This window comes from Galeopterus variegatus, unplaced genomic scaffold (genome assembly GCF_000696425.1).
Source record: "Galeopterus variegatus unplaced genomic scaffold, G_variegatus-3.0.2 Scaffold31, whole genome shotgun sequence".
NCBI lineage: Eukaryota > Metazoa > Chordata > Mammalia > Dermoptera > Cynocephalidae > Galeopterus > Galeopterus variegatus.
In genome coordinates this window covers 1,418,799-1,446,035 of record NW_007726142.1, presented here as the reverse complement: position 1 = coordinate 1,446,035, position 27,237 = coordinate 1,418,799, and the positions used below count along the sequence as shown (strand labels likewise).

The window sequence follows — 27,237 nt, the reverse complement described above, 5'->3', positions numbered from 1 at the left end:
ACCGGACCAGGAACCGGCAACGGGATCGCAACCCTCGGTGTTGCTCCCGCGCCTCGCTCAGCCAGTGAGCGGGAACCGGTCTGTATGTGGGATCCGAACCCTTGGGCGGGAGCGCCGCCGTGCTTCCCAAGCGGCGCACTATCCAGTGCACCACCGGGCCGGCCCCTGTTTGGCATTTTTACCATCCTCTTCCTTGGTTACACTTTTATCAGACCCTGTGAGAACCACAGTTTGTATAGTAAATTCATTTAAAAACTGTGTTTCAACTGTAAATGAGTATATGAAAAACAGATCAGAGTTAAACTATTATAAAACCAAAACATTGTAAATAAGAACACATACTACAAATGTCATTTGGGCTGAATTTTTTGCAAATTAAAGAACTAGCTTAAATGTCATCTCTTCAGCAAACCTTTCTGGCATGGGCTGAATTGTGCCCCCCGCTGCCCCCCCCCAATTCATATGTTGAGGTTTTAAACCCTAAATGTGGTTGTACTTGTAGACAGGGCCTTTGAGAAGGTAATTAAGGTTAAGTGAGGTCATAAAAGTGGGGCTCTAACCAACAGAACTGGTGTCCTGGTAAGAAGAGGAAGAGACAACAGGAGAGCACACATAGAGGAAAGACTCATCAGGAAGGCAGCCATTTAAAAGCCAGGAAGAGAGGTTCTCACCAGAAACCAACCCTTACTGGCACCTTGATCTTGAGCATTCAGCCTTCAGAACTGTGAGAAAATAAATTTGTTGTTTAAACCACTCAGTCTGTGGTATTCTGATATGGCAGCCATGCTATGAATTGAATGTCCCCCCAAAATTCACTGATGCTTGAATTGTGTCCCCCAAGTTTTATATATGAGACACTTGGCCCACACTGTGACTGTTTGGATGGTGGGAGATCCTATTATGGTAATTGAAAGGTGGCGCCTTGAAGAGGTGATTAGATTTGTAGGACCATGCCATAGTGAATGGATTAATAATGATGGTCAGGTGCACTGTTCTGAGGGCTTTAAAAGTAAAGCATGTTAGAGTCTCTCTCTCTCTCCTCTGCCATTTTCTACCATGTGAAACCCCTGAGATGCTATAAAGCCACCACCAAAGAAAGCTCTCACCAGATGTGTTCCCTGGACTTTGGACTTCCCACCCTCTGAAACTGTAAGCAACAAATTTTGTTTTCCTACAAATTACCCAGTTCCAGGTATTTTGCTATAAGCAACAGAAATGGACTAATACACAGCCCAACCTGACCAATATACCTTTCTTCAGTCCCACTCAACCACCCAGTCAATTTCCTCTATTTGGGTTCTCCCACAGAACTTTTTCCTTCACACCATTGACCCTTATGCATCTCTTTCCTCCACTAGTTAGCAATTACCTCAAGAATAAGAACTGTGCTTTATTATTTTTGTTTTCATTGACTCTGGTGCCTAACATAAAAATAAATGAACACCACCAACAATCAAAAATTCTTTTGTATTAATAAGCATCTTCCTAAAATACAAAAATGCCTCTAATAATGTTAAGAAACTTATTAGTCATTTATGTGTAATGGGATTTGGTTTAACTTGCTTTCCCCTACATTCCACTTGATAAAGGTTTTATTGAGTGAATGGGCCTCTTTGTTTGGAAAAAAATGATGTTAGATCATTTCAGTGCATAGAGTGGAAGTGTGAGTATTAGGGACTGGATCTTGAGGGGAAATGTGAGTAGCTGAAGTCCAGGGAATCCCCTTACCATCCTGTGCTACGTTCCTCATATCTGTTACCTCCAGGGCTAGACAGGCCCATCCTAATTCAAGCACAAGGTGTTTTTACATTATTAATACATATTTTTCATCAAAATAGGGTCCCATTCACTTAGTTATACCACAGATATGGATCTTTGACTCTGTCTTCTATAACTTATTTTTCTGTTTTAGACTTTTAAAGTGTTAACATTCACCAATTTTTTGTCCCCCTTTCTCTAAATCTAGATGTTCTCCCTGGGCAATTTCATCTCATGTCTGATGACTGTAAGGATTGTATCTTTAACTCTCCCTCATGAGCTCCATGTGCATATTTCATAGTCTACCTATCCAAACTCAATTCATTAGCATTCTCCTCCTAAACCACTTCCTCCTATATATTGCATATGTGCCCTAGCTCAGGCTGCCATAACAAAATACCATAGACTGGGTGGCGTAAACAACAGAAATTTATTTTCTTATTCTGGAGGCTGGGAAGTGCATGGTCAAGGTATGGCTAGTTTGTCTTTTGGTGAGGGCTCTCTTTCTGTCCTGAAGATGGCCACTTTCTCAGTACATCCTCACTTGGCAGAGAGATCACACAAGCTCTCTGATGTCTCCTCTGATAAGGACGTAAATCCTACCAGATCAGGTCTTCATCCTTAAGACCTTATTTAACCTTAATTACTTCCTTACTACAAATACAGCCACACTGAGGGTTAGGGCTTCAACATATGAATTTGGAGGGGACACAGTTCGGTACACCACAACGAGGATGCCAATTCTACACACTCATTCACCTAAAACAAGCACTTGAAACTTAGTGACTTTCTTTCCCTCACCAGACTAATCCCGATCATTGACCAAGTACTATCAACCTGTTCTTTTGGTAGCTCTTTCATCCATTTTCACCTCACCTTAGATCAGAATAACATCATCTTTCTTCTATACATTTGAAGTCTAAACTCTTCTTCCCACCTTCAGACTTATACAATTCCTTATTCACAAGCAGTCCATCCTCCACACTAATCCTTAAATAAACTTTCTCAAATGTAAACCTTATCATGTTTCTCTCCTAATTCAAAATGTTAAGGGAGTCTCCCATGGCTTTTCAGTGGTCTGGCTGCTGGCTACCTGTCTAGTTTCAAGCCTTGTAGTAGCATTCCAGGCACACTGAATGAATGCATGACTAATAGAGAGAATGGAACTGAATGATCTGAATGAATTAAATGCAGACAGGAAAAAACATCCCATAGTTGAAAATAGGAACTTTTACCATGACATATTTTTCCATCACCATAAAATCCTTTTGGACATGAACCACAATGGTAGGAACCAAAGGTATTAAGACACTCTACTCCTGGAAAGCAGGGCCCAGATTCACACTCATCAACATCTTCCTGGCAATTTTTGCCTATGTGAAATATAGATAAGAGTTCAAATTATTTAATCTGGAAAGCATTGCATGTCCAACTGGCTCATTATTTGATTTCTTTTATGCTTTATGTGTATCCTCATGACCCCAAAAGAACTGTCATGCATTATGAGAGAAGTGTGCTGTTTTTAAAACTTACTGTGTAATCTAATGTTAAACCAGACCCTTTAAGTACATAAGATTTTTCCTATAAATAAAGCAATTTAAGAAGCCCGTTAAGATTTAAGGCAAAAAGTTACCATATTATAGTAATTTGTACTTTGTGGAAAAAACACAGTAATTAAAAAAAAAATTAGAATGATTGCCTGCTTGGCTTAAAGACACTTGTTCAGTCCAGCTATTACATTGGCTGTGAAGATTCATGAAAAGTTTCCAATGAGGTAGGAAAGTCAGTCTTTCCTCGATAAAAAATTTTGGGATGAAATGGTGCTCGTTGAAATGCTTAATAACACATTTGAATGAATAAATTCAGTCATTAATGGATATTAGTCCTTATTACACTATAATTCATAAAGCAATCGATATCTGAATTCTTTCAAACATAGTCTGTAGTACAATAAAAAGAAAAGAGGTATCTATATTCATAGTTCCAAATGAAAAAAATTTTTATTTTAAAATGCTGAAGAAATTAGAAGACAAATTTTCTGCTTAGTTCTATTATAATGTTAAGAGGTGTCTTCAAGAAAAGTATCAGCTCAATTGTTGCCTATTTATTTATTTAATATTTACATCTACTTTACTTCAAAAATATTGATGTATGAGTTTTTTAAATGTCTTGGGAAATTAAACGTTGTCAGTCATAAACTTATTTCTAAAGTCAGACATTTCAAGACAATTGAGTTAGTGAATATGGTAATATTTTATTTGATTTCAACTACAATTCATGCCATGGTATTTCTAAGTTTAGAATTATCAATAAAATATCTATTAAATGATAATTTTTATATTTTACTTGGCATAGCTTCTTTATTATTCCATATTATATTATAATATTACATTTAAATCTACTTCTACTTACCAAATATAGGTAAAAATGTTAGGAAGCCTGCAAAACAGGTTCCTACTTTGCTATTATAGTTATAAAAAATTGGCAAAATTGAAAGAGTATTAAGCAATTTACAATTTAAAAAACCAAGAATATGTATCTCAAATATATTTGTGATGACTAGAATTTTTAAAGTGCATATTGAAATCTTTAGGACCACACATTTGCTAGAATAATCTGTAGATGAATGTTCCAAGAATCTTTCCTTTCTTTGTCCATATTCTAGTTTAGTTCATGAGGAACCAAAACTTACCTTTGAGCCCTGGTGGACAAGCACAAGAATAACTGTGAAAACCACTAACACATTTGCCAAGGCCACAGGGGTTTAATTGGCACCCACTGACATCCACTTCACAAAGACCACCCTGGAAGCCAGGCAAGCAGACACACAGGTAAACTCCACTCCCTGGAGGAAATTTCATATCAGATACACATGATCCACCATTTAAGCAATCACACGACTTCACAGTCACCTACAAAAGGGAAAAAGTAAATGCTTTATTTTGCAATAAAATGACCTTCAGTTATCACTGCAGAAATCATGACAGGCATGTATGTTTATGTGTATGTATGACAAAATCACCTATTTTTGCAATATATACAGTCAGCCCTTGGTATCTACTATGGGTTTTGCATCAATAGATTTAACCAACCATGGATCAAAAATATTGTTTAAAAAATTGCCTCAGTACTGAACATGTAAAGACTTTCTTCCTCATTATTCCCTAAGCAATACAGTATAACAACTATTTATGTAGTATTTACATTGTATTAGGTATTATAAGTAATCTAGAGATGATTTAAAGTATACAGGGGGATGTGTATAGGTTATATGCACATACTAAGCCAATTACATCAGGGATTTGAGCATCCGCTTGGAGAGGTCCTGGAACCAATCCTCATGGGTATCAAGGGACAACTGCATATATTTAATATAAAATGATATTTAAAAATAGTTTAATAAAGCAACTATGCCCACTCTCAAGAGCATAGCCACAATATAATTGCTAGGTATAAGTTTTTAAAAAAATGTTACAAGACGATCAGTTTCTATAATGCAAACAGGATAACTGGGAAAAAAAAAACATCATTTAAGTAGAAGGCAGTTAGGCACTGGCCAGGGTTATCCCCAAACTGTAGATCAAACAATCACTTGAATTACCAGCTTAACAGGACATAGAAAACCATTACCCTTCATATCATTGCTTCTGTGTGAACATCTGTTCCAAGTTACAAGTGAGTAAAGGGCACAAAAACAGTTTATACGTATTAAGAGTCCATGACTGACATACTGAAAAGTAAAATCGATAAAGGAATTAGAGTTGCTGATTAGTTATTCAACTGTTATATTTATAATCTTGATTCCAAATTCAACACCTTGAAGGAAAAGGGTATAATTACCAATTTTAGATTAATCACAGATCTTTCACACAGGTAGAAGTGAATGAGTTATTTATCCTTGTCATAGTTAAGTGGAGAATAAAATGGGTAGAAATGATTAATTTAGATCCATGTTTCTAGGCTTGAGACTTTCTCTAAGGTTTTACATTCTTACAAAGAATAGTCAAATTTTTGCCAATTTAATATTCCATGCAATGTTTAATAACTTCATTGCTCTTTACAATTAAAAATACAGCTTGTATTCTGAATTTAAAATGAAGTTGTTCGTGTTAAAAAATAGAGTGACATTTACGTGACTATAAACTACCTCAATCCTGACTCTAGTTTCAGCATCACAGTCATCATTAAGGCGCAGAGTGAATTGCTGGGGAGCCTGTGACTCTGTTTTCCACATAAGAAGTCCTGCAGAGGAAATGCTCGCTCCTTCAGGACCAGAGTCCAAAGTAAAATGGATGTCAGAACCTTCTGGATCGATGGCCATGAACTGGTACTCAAAGTTTTCTCCATAAAATGCCTGTAATTTGTCTTGAGGTGTTTGAACCACTGGGGGTTGGTTATCTGTAAGAGAGAAAACACTTAACTTCATGTCTGTGTAGGGAAGGAAAGAGGTGCAATTTTGAGAGCTCCCACAGAGACAGGCATTTTGATAAAGATTAAACTCTGCTAAAAGTTCTATTAGCTGCCTTCACTTTTTTTTTAAACATTCTGAATAAATTCAACTCTATTCTTAGAAAACGTAAAACTGACAAGTGCAAGATCTCAAGCTTTGCTACTAGAGTGTGAAAGCACTTTGAATACAGCATAAAACATATTAGTACACTCGCACTGCCCAGGCTGGATGCACTTCTTCTGTCTTAAATTACTTCCAGGGACCGTTTCACTGCTTTCTCTCACTCCCTCTCTTTTACCCTCTTTTCCTTTCAGCCCCACTTTCTTCCTCTCCATTTCCTTTTTCTTATTTCTCCTTTACTATCAGTGACTGAATTGCTCATTGGACTTTTTAAAAGTTCTTTGCAGTATCTGCTTTCCCAGTAGTGATAACTAACTAGGAACCCATCAGTCACACCCGTGTTCTGCTCCTGAGAGGTCCCTCCAGCAGCCGATCTCACACACTAGCAAAGTCACTATTACAAGGGACAGGGAGAGTTCCCTTAAAACGTCTTTTTATATTGTCTTATATTTTAAAATGTCCACCTTCCTTGCCACTGGCTGAATAGATGGAACGTACAGCCTCACTGCATTGCACTGGGCACAAGCTTCCTGCATCCACAGAGCACTGATGCTAGGAGACCGTACTTCTGACATTTGTTCTACTCCTGTGTCTCCCTGCCCAAGTGGCTTAATTTATTGATCTTTATTTCCTCATCCTCGAGATGAGGAGTTTGAAACCAAAAATATTTAAACACCTCATATCTTTAGCCACTATGAGTATATAATGAATCAGTCATACAATAACCATTAAAAAACATAGATACCAATTCAGAAGTTATATTGTGTTTTCCTTGTTTCTTGAACTAAAATTTTCCTCAAATTTCCATTGTTGTCCCACAATATTCCAAGTCTTGCACCCAAGCAGTGAATTATATGGCACATGGTCTAACACAGTAATGAAGTTTTTACATACAATAACATGTATAATGTTAGGTAAACCTTTATGACTCCCTTAAATAACATTAGATGGGGCCAGGAAATAATTGTGTCCTATTGTATCTAATAATGCCTAATTTCCCCATGAGGAAGAGAACTTGGACACCCATGTGGAATCATCCATAGCTGTATTTAGGAAAGTGATTAAGTTATATAGTATAAGACTCTCATTTGGGATGCCGTTTGGGTGCAACAAAGTATCCTGAAACTATCTATACCCAATATTATACTCGTAGCATCATAGAATGGTAGTGCTGGAAGGCACTTTATATAGAGTATTGAGTCCGGATATCTTATTTTACAGGTGATGAATTCATGGCCTGTGGAGCGTAAAAGGCTAAATGCCTTGTCACAAAACTGAACAGAGGTAAATCTGAGAATAAGAAACTGTAACTGAATTAACAATTCCCATTTTCTCTATTAATAATTCACACTCACTTTCCTTATCAAATATTAAAATAAATATCCCATACCCTATTGCAGTATAATCATAGAAATTATATATATATATATAAATCTTTTCATGTTATATTTCCTTTCAGCAAAGTAAATTATGCATGCTAAATTAAACACAGTGTTCATCCATCTTAAACACATTTATGTAACTTGTGGTTTTAAACCACTATTAAAATATCTTGTATAGCAAATATTTAGATTAATAAAAAATAACTTACTTTCTAAAAATGACCAAGTAAATTTTGAAATTTGGGGTCTACAAATCAAACAATGGTTGGTTGGATTTTTCTCCCCTTCAATGTAGCAGAGTCCATCAATAATGCAAACATTTTCCTAATGGAAGTTTTTTAAAACAGAGAAGATCGATAAAGATACAGCTAAAGTTAGTGTACAGAACAGAAAAACTAGAAAGATAGCAGCATATATACTGAAGATTCCAATGAAAGCATATTATAAATCTGCTTTGATCAGAGAAATTTTTATACCTCATAATCATAAATGCATGCTAGAAAACAAATTATTTCCCATATGTGTAAATGCCCATGGAACTGATCAATTTAGAGGAGTAAGAAAATACATATAAGTTGTATTTCTCTGCAAAATTATAGATTACATCTTATAGATAACATGGGAGAAAAATCTCTATTTTCTTTTTGTCTTTTTCACTGCTAAACTCATACTGGGAGTATTTTATTTATAAAGAAATAAAAATGACATATTTTCCTATGCATCTTATAGAAACACATTAGTTTATAATTATATTCCTTTTTCCTAGCAGCCCACTATGTCCTGTGACCACAGCAAACTAGACCAGATCCATGGTATAATTATTCACACTTGTTAATGGATATCAAAATAGTCGAAAGAGATGCTGACACACACATAAAAAAAAAAAAAAACATTAAATATAGCCATCATTCTTAACAGGGGAACCAAATTTTATTCAGGAGGTATAAACTTTGCTCATTTTATAAAATATCTTGATATCACTTGAAGCATTACACAAAATTAGCACAAAATATTCCCAAGAGGAGAAAATAACCTTGAATAACAAACTTTTAGAAGTACTTATGGACATGTGGAAATAGAATATTTGAGGAGAAATAAAAATCAAACAACTTCTTAAAACCCAAAACTTCTTACTGATATGATCTGATGGCTAATCTCAAGAAAAAACTTTTAATTTAGGAAAAAATAATGCTTTATTTTCATGTACATGCACAGTATTGTAAATGTTATTTTGTATGCTCCTCAGTTTTGAAGGGTCAAGTGATATAAGATCCATGGAGTCTGTTAAATCAGCAATTCACATGTGAGAGATCCCTGTTGAGAAACCAGTGGACTGGATATAAATTGAGAAGAGGTTGAGGCTATGGGGACTCCGATCCTCCATCAAGTGGTGGGTATTTGCATGGTCCATCGAACTTAGTTGCCAGTAAAAACCCCCATAAAAATGCTAGCCTTATGCATTTTACAAATTCTATGCAAATACATGTTATTTGCCACGAAGAGAACTAGCTAACCACGAAGAAATATCTTCTTGAAAAATCATTTTTCTACTGGAAAAGCAATATATGCAGGAGTGGAGTGATTAAATTTAGTCTGAATCTCCTTTTGATTTTACAGGAATAAACTATCTGCCACTTCAAGAGGTTTAAAATAGAGACCTCGTCCTTGCCATTTCAGCAAGAGCCATAGGCAGAGTAACAATTTCAATTAACCTTATATATACTTGTGGAAGACTTTTCTCTGTTAGATTTTCTGATATAAAGGTAAAAAAAAAAAACTATGGTTAATATGCCAGCAGCATGGGAAGTTAAAATGCTTATGATGTATATGTGAAAATAAGTGGAAAGATACATACCTTTATAGTACATGAGTCATTTTTATAGAGACCACAAACTTGACAAGCACCATCATATATGATCATTATTTTGGGATTACTGAATTTATGACCATCATTAGATACCTGTAAGATGTAGTTCTATAATAAGATAATTTGTTCTAAATTTAGCCTCATAAATTCACTACGAAATTTTGTATGTAAGTATTTACTTTGTTTATAAATATGGGGATGTCTTTTTATTCTTTACCTTTAATTGCCACTTCACAATTGGTTCCTCACCTCTCGGTTCCATGGTTTCAGACTGCTGGACATGGGTGGGTAGCTGACAATCAATGGTTCTGCTGTTTTGAAATGTAGTCTGTGCATACATGGGTTCTCCAGGAACCCATTTACTGCCATTATACTGAAAGCATAATGAAAAAGCAATTAAATTCTGTTAAATTACAGAAATGTTTTGGTAGTGAATTACATATAATCAAAATACAAATTTTAAAATACATACCTAGTATAATGGAACATATAATGAGGAAACAAGTCACACTGAGAATGGCTTTTTATTCAGACTGATGAAAGATGTATATATATATTTTTTAATTTGATGTAAACCACTTATAATGAATCATGCATTTCTTGAGGGTTCAAATCAAAGAAATTACCAATAGTGGCAACATATAATGAATCACAATGTAACAACTTTTATAGCAAGAGGAAACACACTTGACTATGTAGTTGACGCGTAGTGGATTGATTTTCTGCCATAAACCCCCTCATTTTTCCTGCAAAAGCTTCCACCTTTTATATCTACTTGAAACTACTCTTCATTTGCATGGTTCCCATAGGTCCTCTCCTGTTCTTATATCGCCCACCTCCCTGACTATACTTGACTGGCCCAGGGGTGGACCTATACTGGGCCGATGCTTTGATTGCCTGGTATATTTCAACTTCATACCAGAGAGGATGTTGGCTCAGTCAGCCTCTAGTGGCTTGACTTGCAAGATACTAAACTATGGAGCCACTGCTGGCCATGTTTTTCACTTTGTAGAGAAAGCCACTATAGAGTGAAATGGAAAACTGAAACCTGCAAACGAAGAAAAGCAGACCCGAGACAAACAGATACACACACATACAAATGTGCACATACTGAGTCTTCCTGGTGTTCAAGTCCCATATTCAAGTTTTTTCCTGAGAATGTAGCTAGACTCCAGTCCTTGATTCTGTAAGAAATATGCTATCCTAATAATAAGTAGTATTTCTGCTCAAGCTAGTTCATAATAAATATTATATTTGCTCAAGCCAGTTTATGTAATTTGAAACTGAATAAATTCTAACCAGTTAACCTTATTTAATAACTCAATGGCATATCATGCTTATGGCATACTTTGAATATTATTGTTTAGTGTTGAAATGCATTGGTGTCTAAAGAAGAAAAGCCAGAATAATCTTCTGAGTACTGGTAACTACATAGAAAGCTACAAGGATATATTTTGTTGCCAAAATTTAGATTTATTTATTTATTTTTTAATTCATAACTGTAGCATGTTTTAAACCACTCAGAATTGGTCTGCAGCATGCTGATGCTTCAGTACTATGGGTCAGCAGAAGAAGAAAGAAAGGCAACAACACTCTAGTCTGTGGCTAGTAGACATTATCTTGTTGATTTGATGACTGACTGAATGAGCCGCTGTACAAATGTCCATGCTTAAGGGGGTCTGTGCAGTCTGGTCCAGCAGATCTATCAATGCTTTCCGTCTAGCAGAGCAGGAATGACAGCAATGACTCAGAGTAGTCGCGATACCTACATTCGGAAGGATGTAGGGTCTCTTGGTGTCCTGTGTGGGAACAAGACTCCTGCCAGTGACTGGGAAAATAGTAATTATTTCCATCCCTCTGTTTGGAGGGTCCTACCGAAAATGATGAATAAACAGGGTTCTATTTCCTTTCCATTCAACAATATCTTGTGAGTATCTATTATATGCTGAAGATATTCTGTTGAAATAGATCATAAAGGAAAAGACAGACAAAACACAATTTTTTCTTAGGCACATTTTTTTCAAATGTGCCTAAGAATAATTAAAGGTCATCTTTCTTTTTTTGAGGATAATGTTAATATTTCTGACCTTTTCTTCCATCAAATTGCAATAGCCAAGATTGAAATAAGGTGTAGTAAGAAAGAAACCACTAAGTCTAACTAGCACAGTCAAGGAATAGTTCAAAAAGGATAATACTTTCCTTCCTGAGAGTGCAAAAGGATTCTGCCATTTGGACAGTGAGGGCAGAAATGTACAGTTGGATGTACAGAGTGCACAGTTGGACACGGCTGGATGAAATGGCATGTGAAATGGTGAAAAGACAGGGATGATGGAAAAAGCATGGAATTTTAGCAGACCATAAATGGGAGGTTCAAGCCTGCACAAATAGATAAGAACTGGATCATGAAGGGCCATCCATTTCTAGTATAACAACTTTGATTTAATCCTATTAATAAGTAATTTAAAAATTGGATTCTGTAGAGTCCAGGATGCCTTGAGGGGGGAGGGAGTGAAGGAAATGATTGAGTGGTTGGATCTCTAGCTAAAAACATATATAAAGTTAATACTGAACACGTAGGAAAAAAGCATGTACAATATGCTACCCTTACTGTAGAAAAGGAAGTATGTATCCATGTCTTTATATGAAAAACTACAATAAGGATAAACCAGAAAATAATGAGAGTGGAATGGATAGGAATGGGATAGAAAGGGGTAATGGGGAGCAGGTGGTAGGGAAGAGATGAAAGCGACCATTCTGTGTGTATACCTTTTGTATAGCTCCAAAGCTTAGACCATATTAATATCTCACATACCCTCCAAAAAGTACATAACTAAAATCCACCAGAGTGCAGAGAGAAAACTCAAAATGCCAATATTAAAAAATAAACCTAATTGTATCTTGAACGGAATGCACACCACTCTGAACAGAAGGGGAAAGAAAATAGCTAATCTAAATCACTTTGGAAAACAGTATTTGTCTTTATAATATAATATAGTTTTGTACATTTCTTTTTCACAGAGGTATGGTTTAGAATTTCTGAAATGGATTTATGTATTTATTAAGATTAAGAAAGTAGGTAAATATGTGACAACCAGTTTTCATTTGTGAAGAAAGGAGTTACAAATAAGGAAAGGAGGCGGCTAGAATGACTCTTTTGGTGTTATATTGGAGTCAAAAGTATAGGTATTAATTCAAGGAGATGATAGACAAACAGAAGGACAGACAAATGGATAAATAAATAGATAGGTACATATCTAGACCCATGAGTATACATACATACATTTCCTAGCTCTATCTATTGAGAAGACCAAGAAGCAATAACTACCTTTAATAATGAGCACAATTTGCAGCCAAATTTTGGTTTTTAAGTGAGATTCTCCAATAAATGGAGCAAAAGCTCTTTGGAGAAATAGTAGATTCTAGGGTTGAAGTTGGGTATATACAAGATATTATGTGTACCTTGTCTGGCATATCATGTGATGCCAGAGAGTGACAAACTTTTAAAAAAATTATGAGGCACATTGAAAAGACATGAGAACCAACTTGAAGGAGCTCCCAGTGACCAAAGCTGGGATAATTTAAGTAGCAAATTAAATAATAATAGCATTGAATTAGAATTCATAAGTGAGTATCTATTAGTCCATACTGATATAAATAAATGAATGAATAAATAAATTGGGAGCAAAGAACAGCTCTTCCTTTCAGTAGAATTCCAAATAATATATTAGAGGAAATGATGAAAATAGAAAATCACCATTGGCAAATGCCATAGTAATAATTGTTGCAAGCAAAAATTATACTTGTATGCTAGACAATGGGAGAAAAACTATGAGGAGAAATCACATATTTGAAGAGTCTAAAAGTGTCTTCCCACAACCATTTGATTAAAAAACACACACACAAGTCATTTTCTCCTATAAATTCTCAATCTCAGAATCACATTTAGCTTCATCAGTTTAGAGAAAAGTTAAGAAGAATGTTAAAATATAATTTTCTGTTTTGAGCTACCTTTAAAATAAAAATCCCACTTGAGGGACTGCAAAATGGTGTAGCCATTATGGAAAAAGGTATGGAGGTTCCTCAAGCAATTACAGATAGATCTACCATATGACCCATCTATTCCATTGCTGAGTATGTACCAGGAATGGAAATCATCATGTCAAAGGGATACCTGTACTCCCATGTTTATTGCAGCACTATTTACAATAGCCAAGAGTTGGAATCAGCCAAATATCCATCACCAAATGAGTGGATAAGGAAACTGTGGTATATCTACACAATGGAATACTACTCTGCTATAAAAAAGAATGAAATACTACCATTTGCAGCAACGTGGATGGACTTAGAGAAAATTATATTAAGTGAAATAAGCCAGGCACAGAAGAGAGTTACCACATGTTCTCACTTATTTGTGGGAGCTAAAAATAAATAAATATACAAACAAACAAATGGGGGGGGAAGACACAACAATCACAAGTCCTTGAACTTGTTAAGACAAGTGAACAGATATGATGTTGATGGGGGGGGGAGAGGAAGGAGGGAAAGAGTAATTGGCTAAGGGTGACTAAAATCAACTACACTGTATATTGATAAATTAAAATAAAATAAAAATGAGGTCAGCCAAGAAACTGAAGTATTGCTAAAATTTAAACAAATAAATGAATAAATAAATAAACTTGGTTGAAATGAAAAAAAAATCCCACTTGAATAAAGAAAGACCATATATGTAATCACCAAAAATAAGGAATAATTTGATATGCTTATGTCCTAACTGAGTGATTATGTCTGCTATTCTGGCTTCCAGAAAGAAACATATCAATTTGGGGTGTCGGGAAGAGAGATTTTCCTCTCTGAAATCCATAGTAAGGGAAACATAGAGGATGAGCACAATTAGTCCTTATGAGATAGGAGGTGCTCAGTTTCCCTGGGCTCAGGTTACTAGACGTGCCTCTGGGTTTCAAGCCACTCCCTGAGCTCTCAGACCCCCTCCTCTAGACCTACCCCTAGAGGAAAGTTACTGTTACTAGTTAGACCTATTTTCAGCACTGGCATGTGGAAAATGAGACCACAAGGGCCTGGCTTATGCAAATCCAGTGGCCGGGCATGCTCAGTAGAGAAGAACTATATAACCCTGGTAGCTGAATAATCTTCCACTAGGGTGCTAAAGAGCACAGAATGTTCTTGAATGTGTTTGGAGCATGTGATAGAATTTGACCAAGGAACATGCTCTAGAAAGAGACCAACTGAACATGCATAAGACTATGTTACATAACCGAGAACCATCCTCTTAACTGAATATTCATTACATAGCAAAACTATAAAAACTGAATCCCAGAAGAAGCTGGTGGTGGTGCTCACTTTCCTGGGGCTGACCCACACTTCATGGGCAGATATGTGTCTGCTTTCTTTTGTATCAAACTTACTTTCAGCAAGCAGCTGCTCACTCTCTTGGGCCAGCCTGCACCCTGTACTAAACTATAAGTGTGAATTTCTTACTTTTGTATTAAACTCGGTGTGGTCCCTGCTCAGTCACGGGAGGGAGTGAAATCTCTCTATGTGAAATCTGTACCTCTTATTCATTACATTAAACCTGTCCTCACTTTCTACTATGACTCTGCTCTTGAGTTCTTTCCTGTGGCAGAATCGAAAACCTAGTAAGAGGACAAGGTGCGTTGAGGCCAAATATCTGACCCCCAAGACCCTTCCTCAGACATCACTTACTTTTCAGTTTGTGAAAGAGAAATATTCACATCTCTATATCCTGTAGTTTCTGCAGTGTGTCTTTCCTAAAAATGATCTCCATTCTTTGTTTTTACATTTCAAGAAATATATATATCAAGCTTGATTTTTTTAATATGACTAAATTTAGTGAGTCAATACCTCAATTTAAAATTATATAAAACTACTTTAATAAAGTTAACAAATAGGAAAACTTTAATGTTAACAGTGTGATCATTTTCCTGTTCAGCTCTCTGTTGATATAAGTAACATCCTTTGGGATTATGTTGCTAATTGAGAGACCTAACCAATCCAGGATAAAATTAATCTGAGTAACTCATAACTCACTTATTTTTCAACTCTATAATTGACATACCTGTAGTCTAGTAACTTCACATTTAATTGAAGGTGATTCTTTGAAGACTTTACCAAAAACTCTCACCATCATACAATTATATTTTCGAACATCACAGAATCCAGCATTCTCAAGTTCTGTAATTTCTGGAGCTTTGTCTTTGAGAAAAATTATAAAAATTGGGCATATTTTCTTTAATTAAAAAATTAATTACTTGCAAAGCCAAAATTAAAAGCATATCTAAAATAATATTTCAAAGTATACTTCAAATATTATTTACTAAATTAATTAAACAATTAAATGTTAAGAGTAATATGGTATTAAAAGACATATTATCTACCATCAAACCAATAAAAACATCATTACTGATACTCCCAGTGCCTAAATATACAGGTTTCATTAGTGTTTTAGTAATATTTCATATCAGTTAAGGATAAGTATTGTGCAATGAAATACATTTTGGTTTATGCCATATAGAGGGCTTATAGAAAAAATACTTTGTAAAACATAATTAGCAATGCAATGTATTAAATTACAAAAAAAATCTTATTTTAAGATTTGGAAAAGAGTTATCAAATTTTATGTATGCTTCTGTTGTAGTATTGTTGATATTTTTATCTATTATTGCTATCCCGCGTGCTACCCTAATCTTAGGTCTACTTCTCAATCATAGGAGAAAAAAATTTGTTCTAGCAGTCACAGTTAACTGATCTTCGAATGGTATCTCTGGTGCTGGTCTTTGTAAGATCATACATTATCTACATAAGCAAGATCTGGCTGTCAAAATGGATATATACAGTGTGTAAAATTAAGTCCTTTGCCTAAGTACTGGCAAAATCTAAGTGAATATAACTTTACTAGCAATAGGGCACAAAATCATAAGTCACGTGCATGAAGAACATTAAAAATCTTTATGATAAAAGAAACATGTTAGTTCATTTTTTCATACATTCAACAAATGTCAATTTAGCAATTTCTATGTATCTAGCATTATTCCAGGTACTGGGGATATAGTACTGAACAAAACAAAGACCCTGCCTTCATGTAACTTATATTCTAGCATGGGAGAACAAAAAATAAACACATTAAAAAAATAAAGTATATCACATGAGTGTTTTCAGGAATATGGAGAAAAAGTATATTAACTATAATAAGGAAGATAAAGACTACAGAGTCGTGTGAGAAACTTTATTTTGAACAACTGTGGAAAGATTTTCTGCTAATACGACTCGAACAGAGAAGTGAAGGAAGTCAGTCATGAAGACATGTGGTGGAAGAATACTCCTGTGAGAGGGAGAAGTGCAAAGATCCTGAGGTAGAAGCAAGCCTGCTCCTTTGAGAAACAGGAAAGCAGCCAGTGTGGCGAAGAAACAGTGAGCTATGGGAAAAATGGCAGATCAATGCAGCGAGAGGGGAGCCTCAGGTTACATGGGGTCTTCCAGGCCATGGCAGGAATTGTGGCGTTCACTCTGAAGGAGCTGAAGGGCCATTTGAGGGATTTAAGCAGAAGAGCTATATGGCCTGACTTGCAAGAAGGGTCACTTTGGCTGCTGCTGCATGGAGAATAAGCTTTCAGAGAATTTATAATAATCTGGGTGAAAGATAATGGTGGGTCAGACTAAAGTTGTGGCAGGAATGAAGGGAAATGCTTTGAAGCTAGATCTGGATTTACTGCTAATGGATTAAACTTGAGACATGAGAGAAAAAGGAAAGTCAATAATGACTAAGAGGTTTTAATGTGAGCAGTTAGAGGAATGAGATGGAAAAGGCTGTTGGTGGAAAAGGGCAGGATGGTGCTGGTGGGAAGGGAGTCAGAAGTTCTTGCTTGGTTTACTGGTTAAAGGAGCCAAATCAACTTAAAAATTTCTTTCATCTCTGAGACAAAATAGTGTGTACCATATAGATAGAAGAGACACAGAAAAATAGTTTTAAGCAAATTAGTGTAATTAGCAAAATCATATAAACACAGTGCTTTAAAAAATACTAAATGTGAATCTAGGAAAAAGGTCAAGTGGACCTGGCATTTTCCAGGAACAGCATAGACACCTAAGCGTCTGGAATGGGAAGACAGGGAGACAGTAGTGGGGGATGGGTTTAGAGATACTGAGTGCCAGGTCACATTGTAACTTACAGGCTGTTGTAAGTACTTCAGCTTTTACTCCAAATAAGAAGAGATGCAGTTAGAAAATTATTAGTGTATGAATATAATTTGAGTATTTTCCCTTTATAATGTGAATAAACCTTATTAAGATACTAAAGGTAGAAAAGAACAAAGACATTTTCATAATCAAATATCAGACTCAACATCAAAGTTTGAGAATATTTACTTACCATGTGAATCACCACAATCGTAGGAACTAAAGCCTGGGAAACACGCACAGCCCCATTCCATACACTGCCCATTGCCGCTGCATAGATTGGGGCATTTTAATACCGAAAGAATGTCTCCAATTGACTTGTTGTATTTTTCTGTGTTATATATCCCCTCTTCCAAAATCCTGTTTTCACATTCATTTTCCAAAAGGGCCACACCTGCTTCTGCCCAGCTAGGATCATCTTTTAACAGAACATCGTTAACACACATATCAATAACACTGTCTAGTCTCTTGCCAAGAAAGGCAAGACAGAGCCTTCCTATGCTGGAGTTGGCTAGAGTGTGCTGACAGAGAGCCAAGGTGCTGTATTCAGTGAGGCCGGAAGGTGTGGGCCACGAGGGGACAAACTCCTGGTCGACATCCTCAGCATGGTCCTCAGGGAAAAAATAAGCAAACCCCTCGAGGTCAGTTTGTTTGAGACTTTGGAAAGCAAACAAAGGAAGAAACTCATAAAAGTTTTGCCGTTTCCATCTGTTTTGTTGATTCCACCTTATTTCTTGGCTGTGGCTACCCTGGTCCTGTGTATATCTCTCATTGTTCAAATATTTTGGTACATCTTGTTTTTCATCTGCAGGATGTTTCTGTAAATTTAAGTCTTGGTTGGTTAGGTTTACATGCTTTTGTTCTAGCGGAAAGAAATTCAAATGATTTTCTCCAGATGTATGCTTGTTTATCCCTCTGACAAAAGCTTCCGAATTAATATATTCAGAGGTGACATCGAGTTCTGGTATCAAAGAAGAGAATCGGACATGTTTGAGGTCTTTGCAACCTGAAGCAGTTTCTGATTGAGAAACACTGTCCAGATGATTAGAAGAAGGATACAACGAAGCCGTGTCTAATGAGCAGCTACAATAGGAGAGTTTTCCAGGCGATGTCAGAGAAATTGGCATTGTGTCAAACATGCTTTTTCCTGGTAAAATCCTTCCAGATGGGAAACAGAAAAGGATAGTAATTTGGACAAGAATGTGTTGCAAAAAAGTAGATTATTGAGTCACCACCCATTTTAATTCTAATATTAATCCACTGACAAATGAAAAATAGTTTATTCCTTACCTCCATTCATTAATAAAAGCAACATAATTATTAAAATTTTGATCGATTTTAATTCCATTTTTATCATGGAAATCATTTTCTGGGTCTTCATCAAAAGTGCCACAAAGTCCCAAAGTGTTTCTGTAATCTAAACTAGGGGCTCTGATTGTTAAACTCATGCCCCACTCACTAAGATCAGCACGGATAAATGCTCCAGAAGAAAACCAAATCTGAAATACAGAAATAATCAATACAGAAATAAAAGATGTTGTAGCAACCCTTAATATTGATTAAGAAAAAACTGTTACTTAAGAAATAAGAAACAAACTCAATTATTCCTTCAATATAGAAAGAGAATAAAATACTGATTTTCTTTAGATGACAATTTTAAAGCTATATGTCAAAATAGTGGGTTTTTGCATTTTGCTGACTTGAAATTTGATTACCATATTGATCTTTTTATTGAGCTGTATTGTTCCCAACCCCTTTCTTTAAATAATTTAAACTCAAATGAGATATTTTATACAATTAAACAGCTATAAGTCTTGAGAATAATGCTTGCCAAGTAATATTTCTGATTATAATTATTTAATTTGGAACTAGACTGCCAAGTAATTAATTTATACCAATAAATGTAATTCCAGAGGAGTATATTCCTGTGGCTTATCAGCATTCTCTTGCTGCCCATAGGCAAAAAGAAACAGAAGCCAAATTGTTACCAGAAGATTGCTTGGGCAGTTGGCAAGCACTGCAAGGGAGTTTGCCTCATGATCCTAATAGTCTGTAATGTAACTCTGAGCCACATCTCTCTGTCACAAAAATGTAACCTCTCCCAGATCAGCCACTTGGATGTACATATGGAGAAACAATCTCTTCTAAAATTCACTGAAGATATACTACCTGCGTTTGCTCCTCTGATTCTCCTTCCCCTTGTATCTTTTTTAAAAATTTCAAAAATTGCACCTGTTCCTTACAAAAAATTATTTTAAAAGCAAACTAACCTTATATTTCTACTCAACCTGAAGTAGCTAATGTTAAGATCTTGGTGCAAATTCTTCAAAAATCTCTCCTATATTTCATGAATATCTTTCCCTGTCAATAAACACACACACCTCTCCCGTCATTTTCATGACTACAAAGTATTCCATTATGTAACATCATTATATTTAGAGTTTTAGATAAACCCTTTTATTGATCACTGATTAATTGTAACTTTTCCCTTTTACAAGGAGAGATACAAAGAATATCAGTGGGGTTATGAACATACTCGATTATTTTATTACAATAAGTTTCCAAAAGTAAAATTTCTTGGTAAAATAGCATACGCGGGTTCAGGTTATACATAATATGTATGGCATCTGGAAAGACTATAACTATTTCTGGTATCTCTACTCTTGCCAATATTGTATGAGAGAAGTTTGATCCGTATTTACTTTATTTCTTTGTTTGATTACTAACGAGGTTAAGGTTTTTGTATTTTTGTTGGTTGGTTGTACTTTTGGATATATTTATCAATTTGATTTCTTTTGTGAATTTCTTTTTTATATTATTTGCTCATTTTAATGGGAATGCTGTTTATACATTAGCAATGTATAACAATGTTTTCTATATTGAATGTATGTTTTATATGTAGCAAATATTTTCCTAATGTTTTAAAAAATAAAGTTTATTATGTATATTTAATGTATATAACACATTGTAAGATACACATATATACAGTAAAATGGTTGCTGTAGTGAAACAAATCAACACAGTTACCCATTTCCCCTCCTGTGGCAAGATCAGCTATAATCTACTCATTTAGTAAAAATCCTGAATACGACACACTATTTTTAACTATAGTACTTATGTCATACATTAGATCTTTTGACTTGGTCACCCCAATATTTGATTTGCATTTTGGTTTTTGATAATGGAATTCAAATATATAATGTTATGTTCAAAAATTATTATTCACTTCAATAAATGTTATAAAAACATATACCTACAATTTTTAATACTTTCTTTTAAATTTAAATCATATTTACCTGGAATTTACTTTTTGAAAGATAAGAGAAAGATGACTGTAGCCTTAAGATACAAATAGTTAGCTCACAGATAAGAAATATCCTTTTTTTTTTTTTTTTTGGTGGCTGGCTGGTACAAGGATCTGAAAACCCTTGACTTTGGTGTTATCAGCAGCATGTTCTCCCAAGTGAGCTAACCAGCTAGCTGAGAAATATCATTTTTAAAAAATGTTAGTGAATATATAATCTTGGGTATGTTTCTTGACTTTATATTCTCTTCTACTTATCTATCAGCCCATTCCTGAGACAGTACCATATTGTATTCATTTCAAAAATTGGGTAGCTATTCCTGAATATGTATCCTTAATTATGTCTGTCATCATAGTCTAATATATCATTTATTAGACACTTTCAAAAGTAATTTTTATGAATAATCCAAGTTGTATTGAAATCGTAAATAAGGCAGTTTAGATCTGACAGTTTTTAGCTATGTTGTGTCTATTTGTGTGCAGTAGGTGAAAAAAAATTTTATTCCTTCTCAGATCATAGTTCATCTAAATGCTATTTTGTTGAACAAACTAATGTTTAAAAATGTTAGCTCCTAATTTAATAGCGATAAATAGAAGTTCATCCAAAATGGAAAAAAGAAAAACACTTTTCATATTAAAGAATACATACTGTGACTTTTCTTCCTAAGTAAGATTCACTTATCTTGATGTTGCTGGTTACACGTTGGCTCTTTACAAATAAATTTGGCTGTGATTCTTGTAGCTGGCCACTACACATATCAAAAGTAACTATATCACCTTCCTCTTTGGCAACAAAACCACAGTTACATGACACAGGGTAGTGAAGGCTTCCGCAGTCCCATTGACGTACGTGGACTTCAAAATCACGTGACATACTCTTATAAAGCACAAATGTTCCAGTCTTGAAATTGTCATATATCCTATCATTAACAAAAGTCAATTGTGTTAAAAATCAGTATAAACGATAATATGTTATAAGCCAAAAATGTGTATTCAGTGTATTTATTGGCATTCAATACATTTTTTATGTTAAAATGAGAAATCTAGATTTCAGATGATTTCATGTGTCATGCACATTTATCTGTGTGCACTGAATGAAAGAGCAGTGTGAACACCTCAATCTCTCCCACTACTCTTTCCTTCTCTTTCCCCACTCCAGCCATACTGCTCTGGAGCAGGGTGGGCTTCTGAATGGGCTTCTCCCCATCTGCATATGCACATGGCTGTCTCCATCACTTTCTTTAAGATTTTGTCCAAATGTCACCCTCACTCAATAGTGTTCTGTAACCACTCTATTTTAAGATAAATTGCAACCACTACTTCTTGCCTTCCTTCTCCACCCCTGATTTAGTTTTCTTCACAGCATGGATCTTCCTTAGACACACTATATATTTTATTAATTAACTGTGTTCATATCTCTCTTCACCTAGTCAAAGATCAGATCCGGGGTGGCAGGGAGTTTATCTGCTTTGTTCACTGCTGTACTCCCAGCACTTAGAACATGGCTCGTCACCTCGTTGTTGCACAATTCATCTTGTTGAATTAAGTCAGATTAAATACATCACCATATGCTTTCTTGAGGTTTTTCCACTGAAACTTCTAAGCCTTTAGTTATAATCATAAAGAATTCTTGCAGGTGAGATCAGTTCTTCCTACTTTTCAATTCTTGCTCAAACTGTCAGAGTATTATTTTTTATTGGAGGAGTGCTACATCTACTCACACATATTGGATAGTTTTAATGACAATGATCACATTACAATAAAAAAAAAAACACAAACTACCTTGCATCATGAAGAAAATTCTGTCTCAACAATGAGGTGTTCTTATTTTTCTTAAGGACATACTAGTGAACCCATCAGAACAGTATGACGAGTTTAAATCTTTCTACATAGATATTAATGGTAGGATAGCTTAGATTACTTTTCGTTCATTTTGCCCATTTTATTTTAAATTCTTGAGTCAAATATCCAGGTATTTATGATGGGTATAGTAGTTTTTCCCCTGAGTATTTCTGTTATGAGTTAGGAGTGATTAGTTTTAAAATAATTTTGACATGTTAATTTAATCATTTTGTTAAAACGTTAAATATTATTTTATCATATAGAAATGCAACACAGTAAACATCTCTAGAGCAAACAATTTAATAATTATTAAATATAAATAAATGGTCAAGCAAACATGATTGGCTGCATCTGTGATAATCTTCATTATTAAAAATTCAGCCTCACAACTAGTCCGTATTTTTAAATAAGGACTAGAGTTTAAAGCAAAAATATTCTACACAAATAAACTAGTATCTTCAACCAGATTAGTGATGGCCACATATACCTTCCTTTCTAATTTTTCGTTGAGTAGGACTAAAAAATTATAAAACAGTATGCTGCTTAAAAAACAACAAAGCCCAAACAAACAAAAACTACTAAAAGAAAAAACTTTCAGGAAATTACCTGCCATCAAATGTAATTATATGTGGGTCAGTAAATGAATAGCAGTAAGCAGTTGGAACATCCTTTACTCTGATCTTAAAAGCAAAGATATTTTGGTAAATATTACCATTAATGTTATTTAGTGCTATAAAATAAATTGTTTAGCAATCTCAATAATTTTTCAAATAATTATTGTTATTATCATGGTTATTAAAATTAAATCATTTAAAATTAAAATAATTTATCAAATAATTTTTAAATAAAATGGTAACAAGGTATGGTGATAAAATACACATATCTTTTTAAAGCTTCAATTGTGAAGGTATTTTTGTAATTTGTCAACCTGGATGCTGTTTGGAATGTAGTTGTTCCACAGAAAGTCCTCATTAACTATAGGCTGCACTACAATGTTTGTAATTCTGTCACCATCGCGAGAAAAATCCATTACAGCAGTGTAGTACACAAAAGCACGGCTACAGGTTCCATTAGCACAGGATGAGGTCTGGTAAAGGTCCACGTGACAGGAAGACAGTGCCAAATTCAAGCCTAAGTGCTCTTTACCTATTTTAATAAAAAAAAATGTTGAATAGTTTTCAAAAGGAATATACTAACCAAAGTATGCAATAACTTCATTAACATGGAACATTAAATTGAGAGATTATTATTAAATTATTTTATCTTTCTTAAAAAAATATGGTTATCACTCTTGTCAAAATTTAATTAAATCTATCAAATGTACCTTATCTTTACAAATAATTAATCAATTTCAAATATATACATATATAACCATGCATACTTTACTACTTTAATTCAGGTTGTGAGTCCATATGCACCTGGATGTAATTAAAAAGCAATAAGTAAAGCTTATTCTTGTTTCTGCAAAAAAATCATAATTCTAGCACCAAGAAACATAACTTGGTTTTTTTACTGCCTAAGAATTGGGTCTTGGCCATATTTTTTGTCCCCGAGTGAGGCTAGGTTTTTCCCGTAGAAAGGGTTGTCCCTTCATCAGTAACCATTTATTTGGTATCTAGAAGTGGAAAGCTTTTTCATTCTCTAGTAGAATTTTTAAAAATTAAGTTACACATGCCTTGTGCAGTTCACAGATACCATGTATTGCAAACATTCTTGTAATTTTTTTACACTTGAATGTGTAATCACTTTAACAATTTCAAATACACTTAAACAATGCCAATTCAAGAAACAGCATAAAAATAAAAAATAAATGAATTGGGTCTTGGGCGCAGATATTTCTGTAACGTATTTTAAGGCATGTGTTTACGTTCCATCCATTGTTGAATGATAGCAATGGCTTTTAATTATTGGTATATAGTTTGTCATCTTAAAAAAACAGAAAAATCAAAATGTGAGATGGTGATCTCACAGCATTAATAAGCTACCTCCTTTCACCTCCTAAATATCCAGATATATTTAGAACCTTGAGATGCTCCCTTGTCCATGGAACAAAAAATTAAAAAAAATAATTTGGAAAGAAAATGCTAACAGAGAAGGAGGAAGAAACTCTGGGAATTTGTACAACTAAACAAAAAGAACAGATTCCCTCCAAAAACTGGCCACAAAGGAATTATGCTTTCATATCCAATTAAAGATTACAAGGTCCTTCTGAGAAACAAGGAGGAAGAAAGGAGTTGCTAAAATGTTTTCATCTTCTTTTCTCCCACACAAATTTTTTAGGTAAGAAATTATATCAATCAGATATAGGTACATTGTACTGGATTCAAAATTCCTAAAAAAATTTTTTCTTTATGCATTTTTTCTAGAAATATATACTCTTCCCACACACATAAATCATAGCAGAAACATGCAAACTCTTGACCAGCTCCCTGAGGAGAATATGGAATATTTCTGGCATAGATATAGCCCATGACATCATTTCCTCTGCTCTATGGTATAAAAGCCAAGTATTGTTCTCTTCAAGCATCATAGGTCTCTGTAGAAATACACCAAGTGACACCAACTTGTTCTCAATGAAAATGGAGGTTTAATGGAAATATACTTAAGGAAGACAAGATGAGGAATATCCAGAACGAAATCCAAAAAGTTTCTTCAGAAAAAAGGGAAATCATTTTTAATTGATGGAGAATAAGAACATATAAAGTTCTCAAATGTAGGAATATATTTAGGCTATTTTTATATTATTATAACAACGCATACTTGGTTGAAAGAATTGAGAACATGCAAAAATATTTTAAAGTACACATGTATATAACTAAACAAAATCTTGGCCTAACATGATTTTGAAAAATATCAATAACATTGTCCTCTTTTTATTATCCTAATAAACTGCAATAAAATAAAATTTGCATAATATGCTTTTCAGAGGTAGTTTGAAGTAGAATTGTGTCAAATAGCTTGAGAGAGAAAGTTTAATTTCATACTTCTGGGCTATAATTCAAAATATTGTGTGCTCATAGTGTCCCTGAAATCTGAGTGAGTGGCTGGATATTATCTAAGCCTGTTTACTGTGAAGTATCTTAGAATGGACTCTCAATTTCTCTATCTCCTTATCCGTCTCTTTTCCTGGGTACAATGATTTCAGAAAACTCTATCCCTTTCCTTGCTTTTTTTTACCCTTTTGTGTCTCTGATTTAACTATATACAATATGGGCATGAAGATATAGATACATTTTATTTGGTGTATTTACCAAATAAAATATTATGATCTACGGTGAAAAGGTATTTGGTATGTGAACGGAATTGTAATCTCTCTTAAAGGTTATATATTATTTTATGTATCTCTTACTTGCTTTGATCTCTACATCAGAGGTTTAGGGCAAAAAAAGGACTCAGTCAACCCAATCACTGCTTTATATGGTTTGTCCTCTCATATTCTATCTTGTTCTGTGAGAAGATTTCCACTGTCTATATATGGCTGTGACAGTGACACATATGTGGCCATGCATCATGACATCTATATAATTAGTGATTTAAATAGAAAAATTTTAAAACAGAAGATCCCAAATATAATCTTACATTAGGGAGAGAAGTGCAAAGAATGCATTATGGATCCATGTACACCTTACTCTTTGGGGATGATTTGGAAAATCTTAAACAGTAATTTGTCCCTTAATCTCTGAAAATGAAGCAAAGAGAAGAAAAGGAGAAGGATGAGGGAAAGAGGGAGAAGAAAAGGGAAGAGGAAGAGGAGGAGGAGGGAAGGAGAAAGATGATGTTGAGAAGGAGGTTGTTCATTTTTTTAAATTTATGCTTTGAGATCAGGAGGGATAAATGTATATTAATTTGGCAATTATAAATTTAGCCCAGTATGACTAATATGATCTAGCTTTAATTTGATGTAAACATGCAACAGAATTTATTATATGAGTATACTCCAGTGACTTTTTCTGGAAGAAAAAAAGCATTAGTTATTTTAAATCTAATAATAAAATTAAGTGAATTTAGTATATTACCTTGATCAACAGTTTTCAGTTTTAGTGAGATTTTGCATTCTTGATCAAGATCACTGAATTCATAACAAACAATAGGAATTGTGCTCTCTATCCTCAACTGGTATTCTTTCCCATCTTCTGATATAGTGCTCAATTCAGGTTGTAACTGGTATAAGAAAATATGTAGAGCAGTTATGTCAGAATATAATTTATTTCTAAGGTATAATTTTGATAGGACATTTTCTCAACAGCTCATCGTTTGCTAAATGAGATGGTAATATCTTGGGCCCTAAAATTTTTTTAACTAA

The 27,237-nt window shown here is 34.5% G+C and overlaps 1 protein-coding gene across 1 annotated transcript in view; it reads right to left on the bottom strand.

The window, feature by feature from the left end:
- VWDE (von Willebrand factor D and EGF domains) overlaps positions 1 to 27,237 on the bottom strand; it is an 80,051-nt gene that overhangs the window by 19,889 nt on the left and 32,925 nt on the right. The window contains exons 8-20 of the mRNA XM_008570111.1: positions 26,951 to 27,095; positions 23,863 to 24,080; positions 23,541 to 23,614; positions 21,742 to 22,012; positions 19,079 to 19,287; positions 17,982 to 18,946; positions 15,672 to 15,808; positions 9,795 to 9,950; positions 9,566 to 9,670; positions 7,920 to 8,034; positions 5,906 to 6,156; positions 4,451 to 4,670; positions 155 to 266 (exon numbers count right to left, since the gene is read on the bottom strand). Coding sequence (XP_008568333.1) covers positions 155 to 266; positions 4,451 to 4,670; positions 5,906 to 6,156; positions 7,920 to 8,034; positions 9,566 to 9,670; positions 9,795 to 9,950; positions 15,672 to 15,808; positions 17,982 to 18,946; positions 19,079 to 19,287; positions 21,742 to 22,012; positions 23,541 to 23,614; positions 23,863 to 24,080; positions 26,951 to 27,095 — 2,978 coding nt within the window. The remainder of the gene's footprint in view (positions 1 to 154; positions 267 to 4,450; positions 4,671 to 5,905; positions 6,157 to 7,919; positions 8,035 to 9,565; positions 9,671 to 9,794; positions 9,951 to 15,671; positions 15,809 to 17,981; positions 18,947 to 19,078; positions 19,288 to 21,741; positions 22,013 to 23,540; positions 23,615 to 23,862; positions 24,081 to 26,950; positions 27,096 to 27,237) is intronic.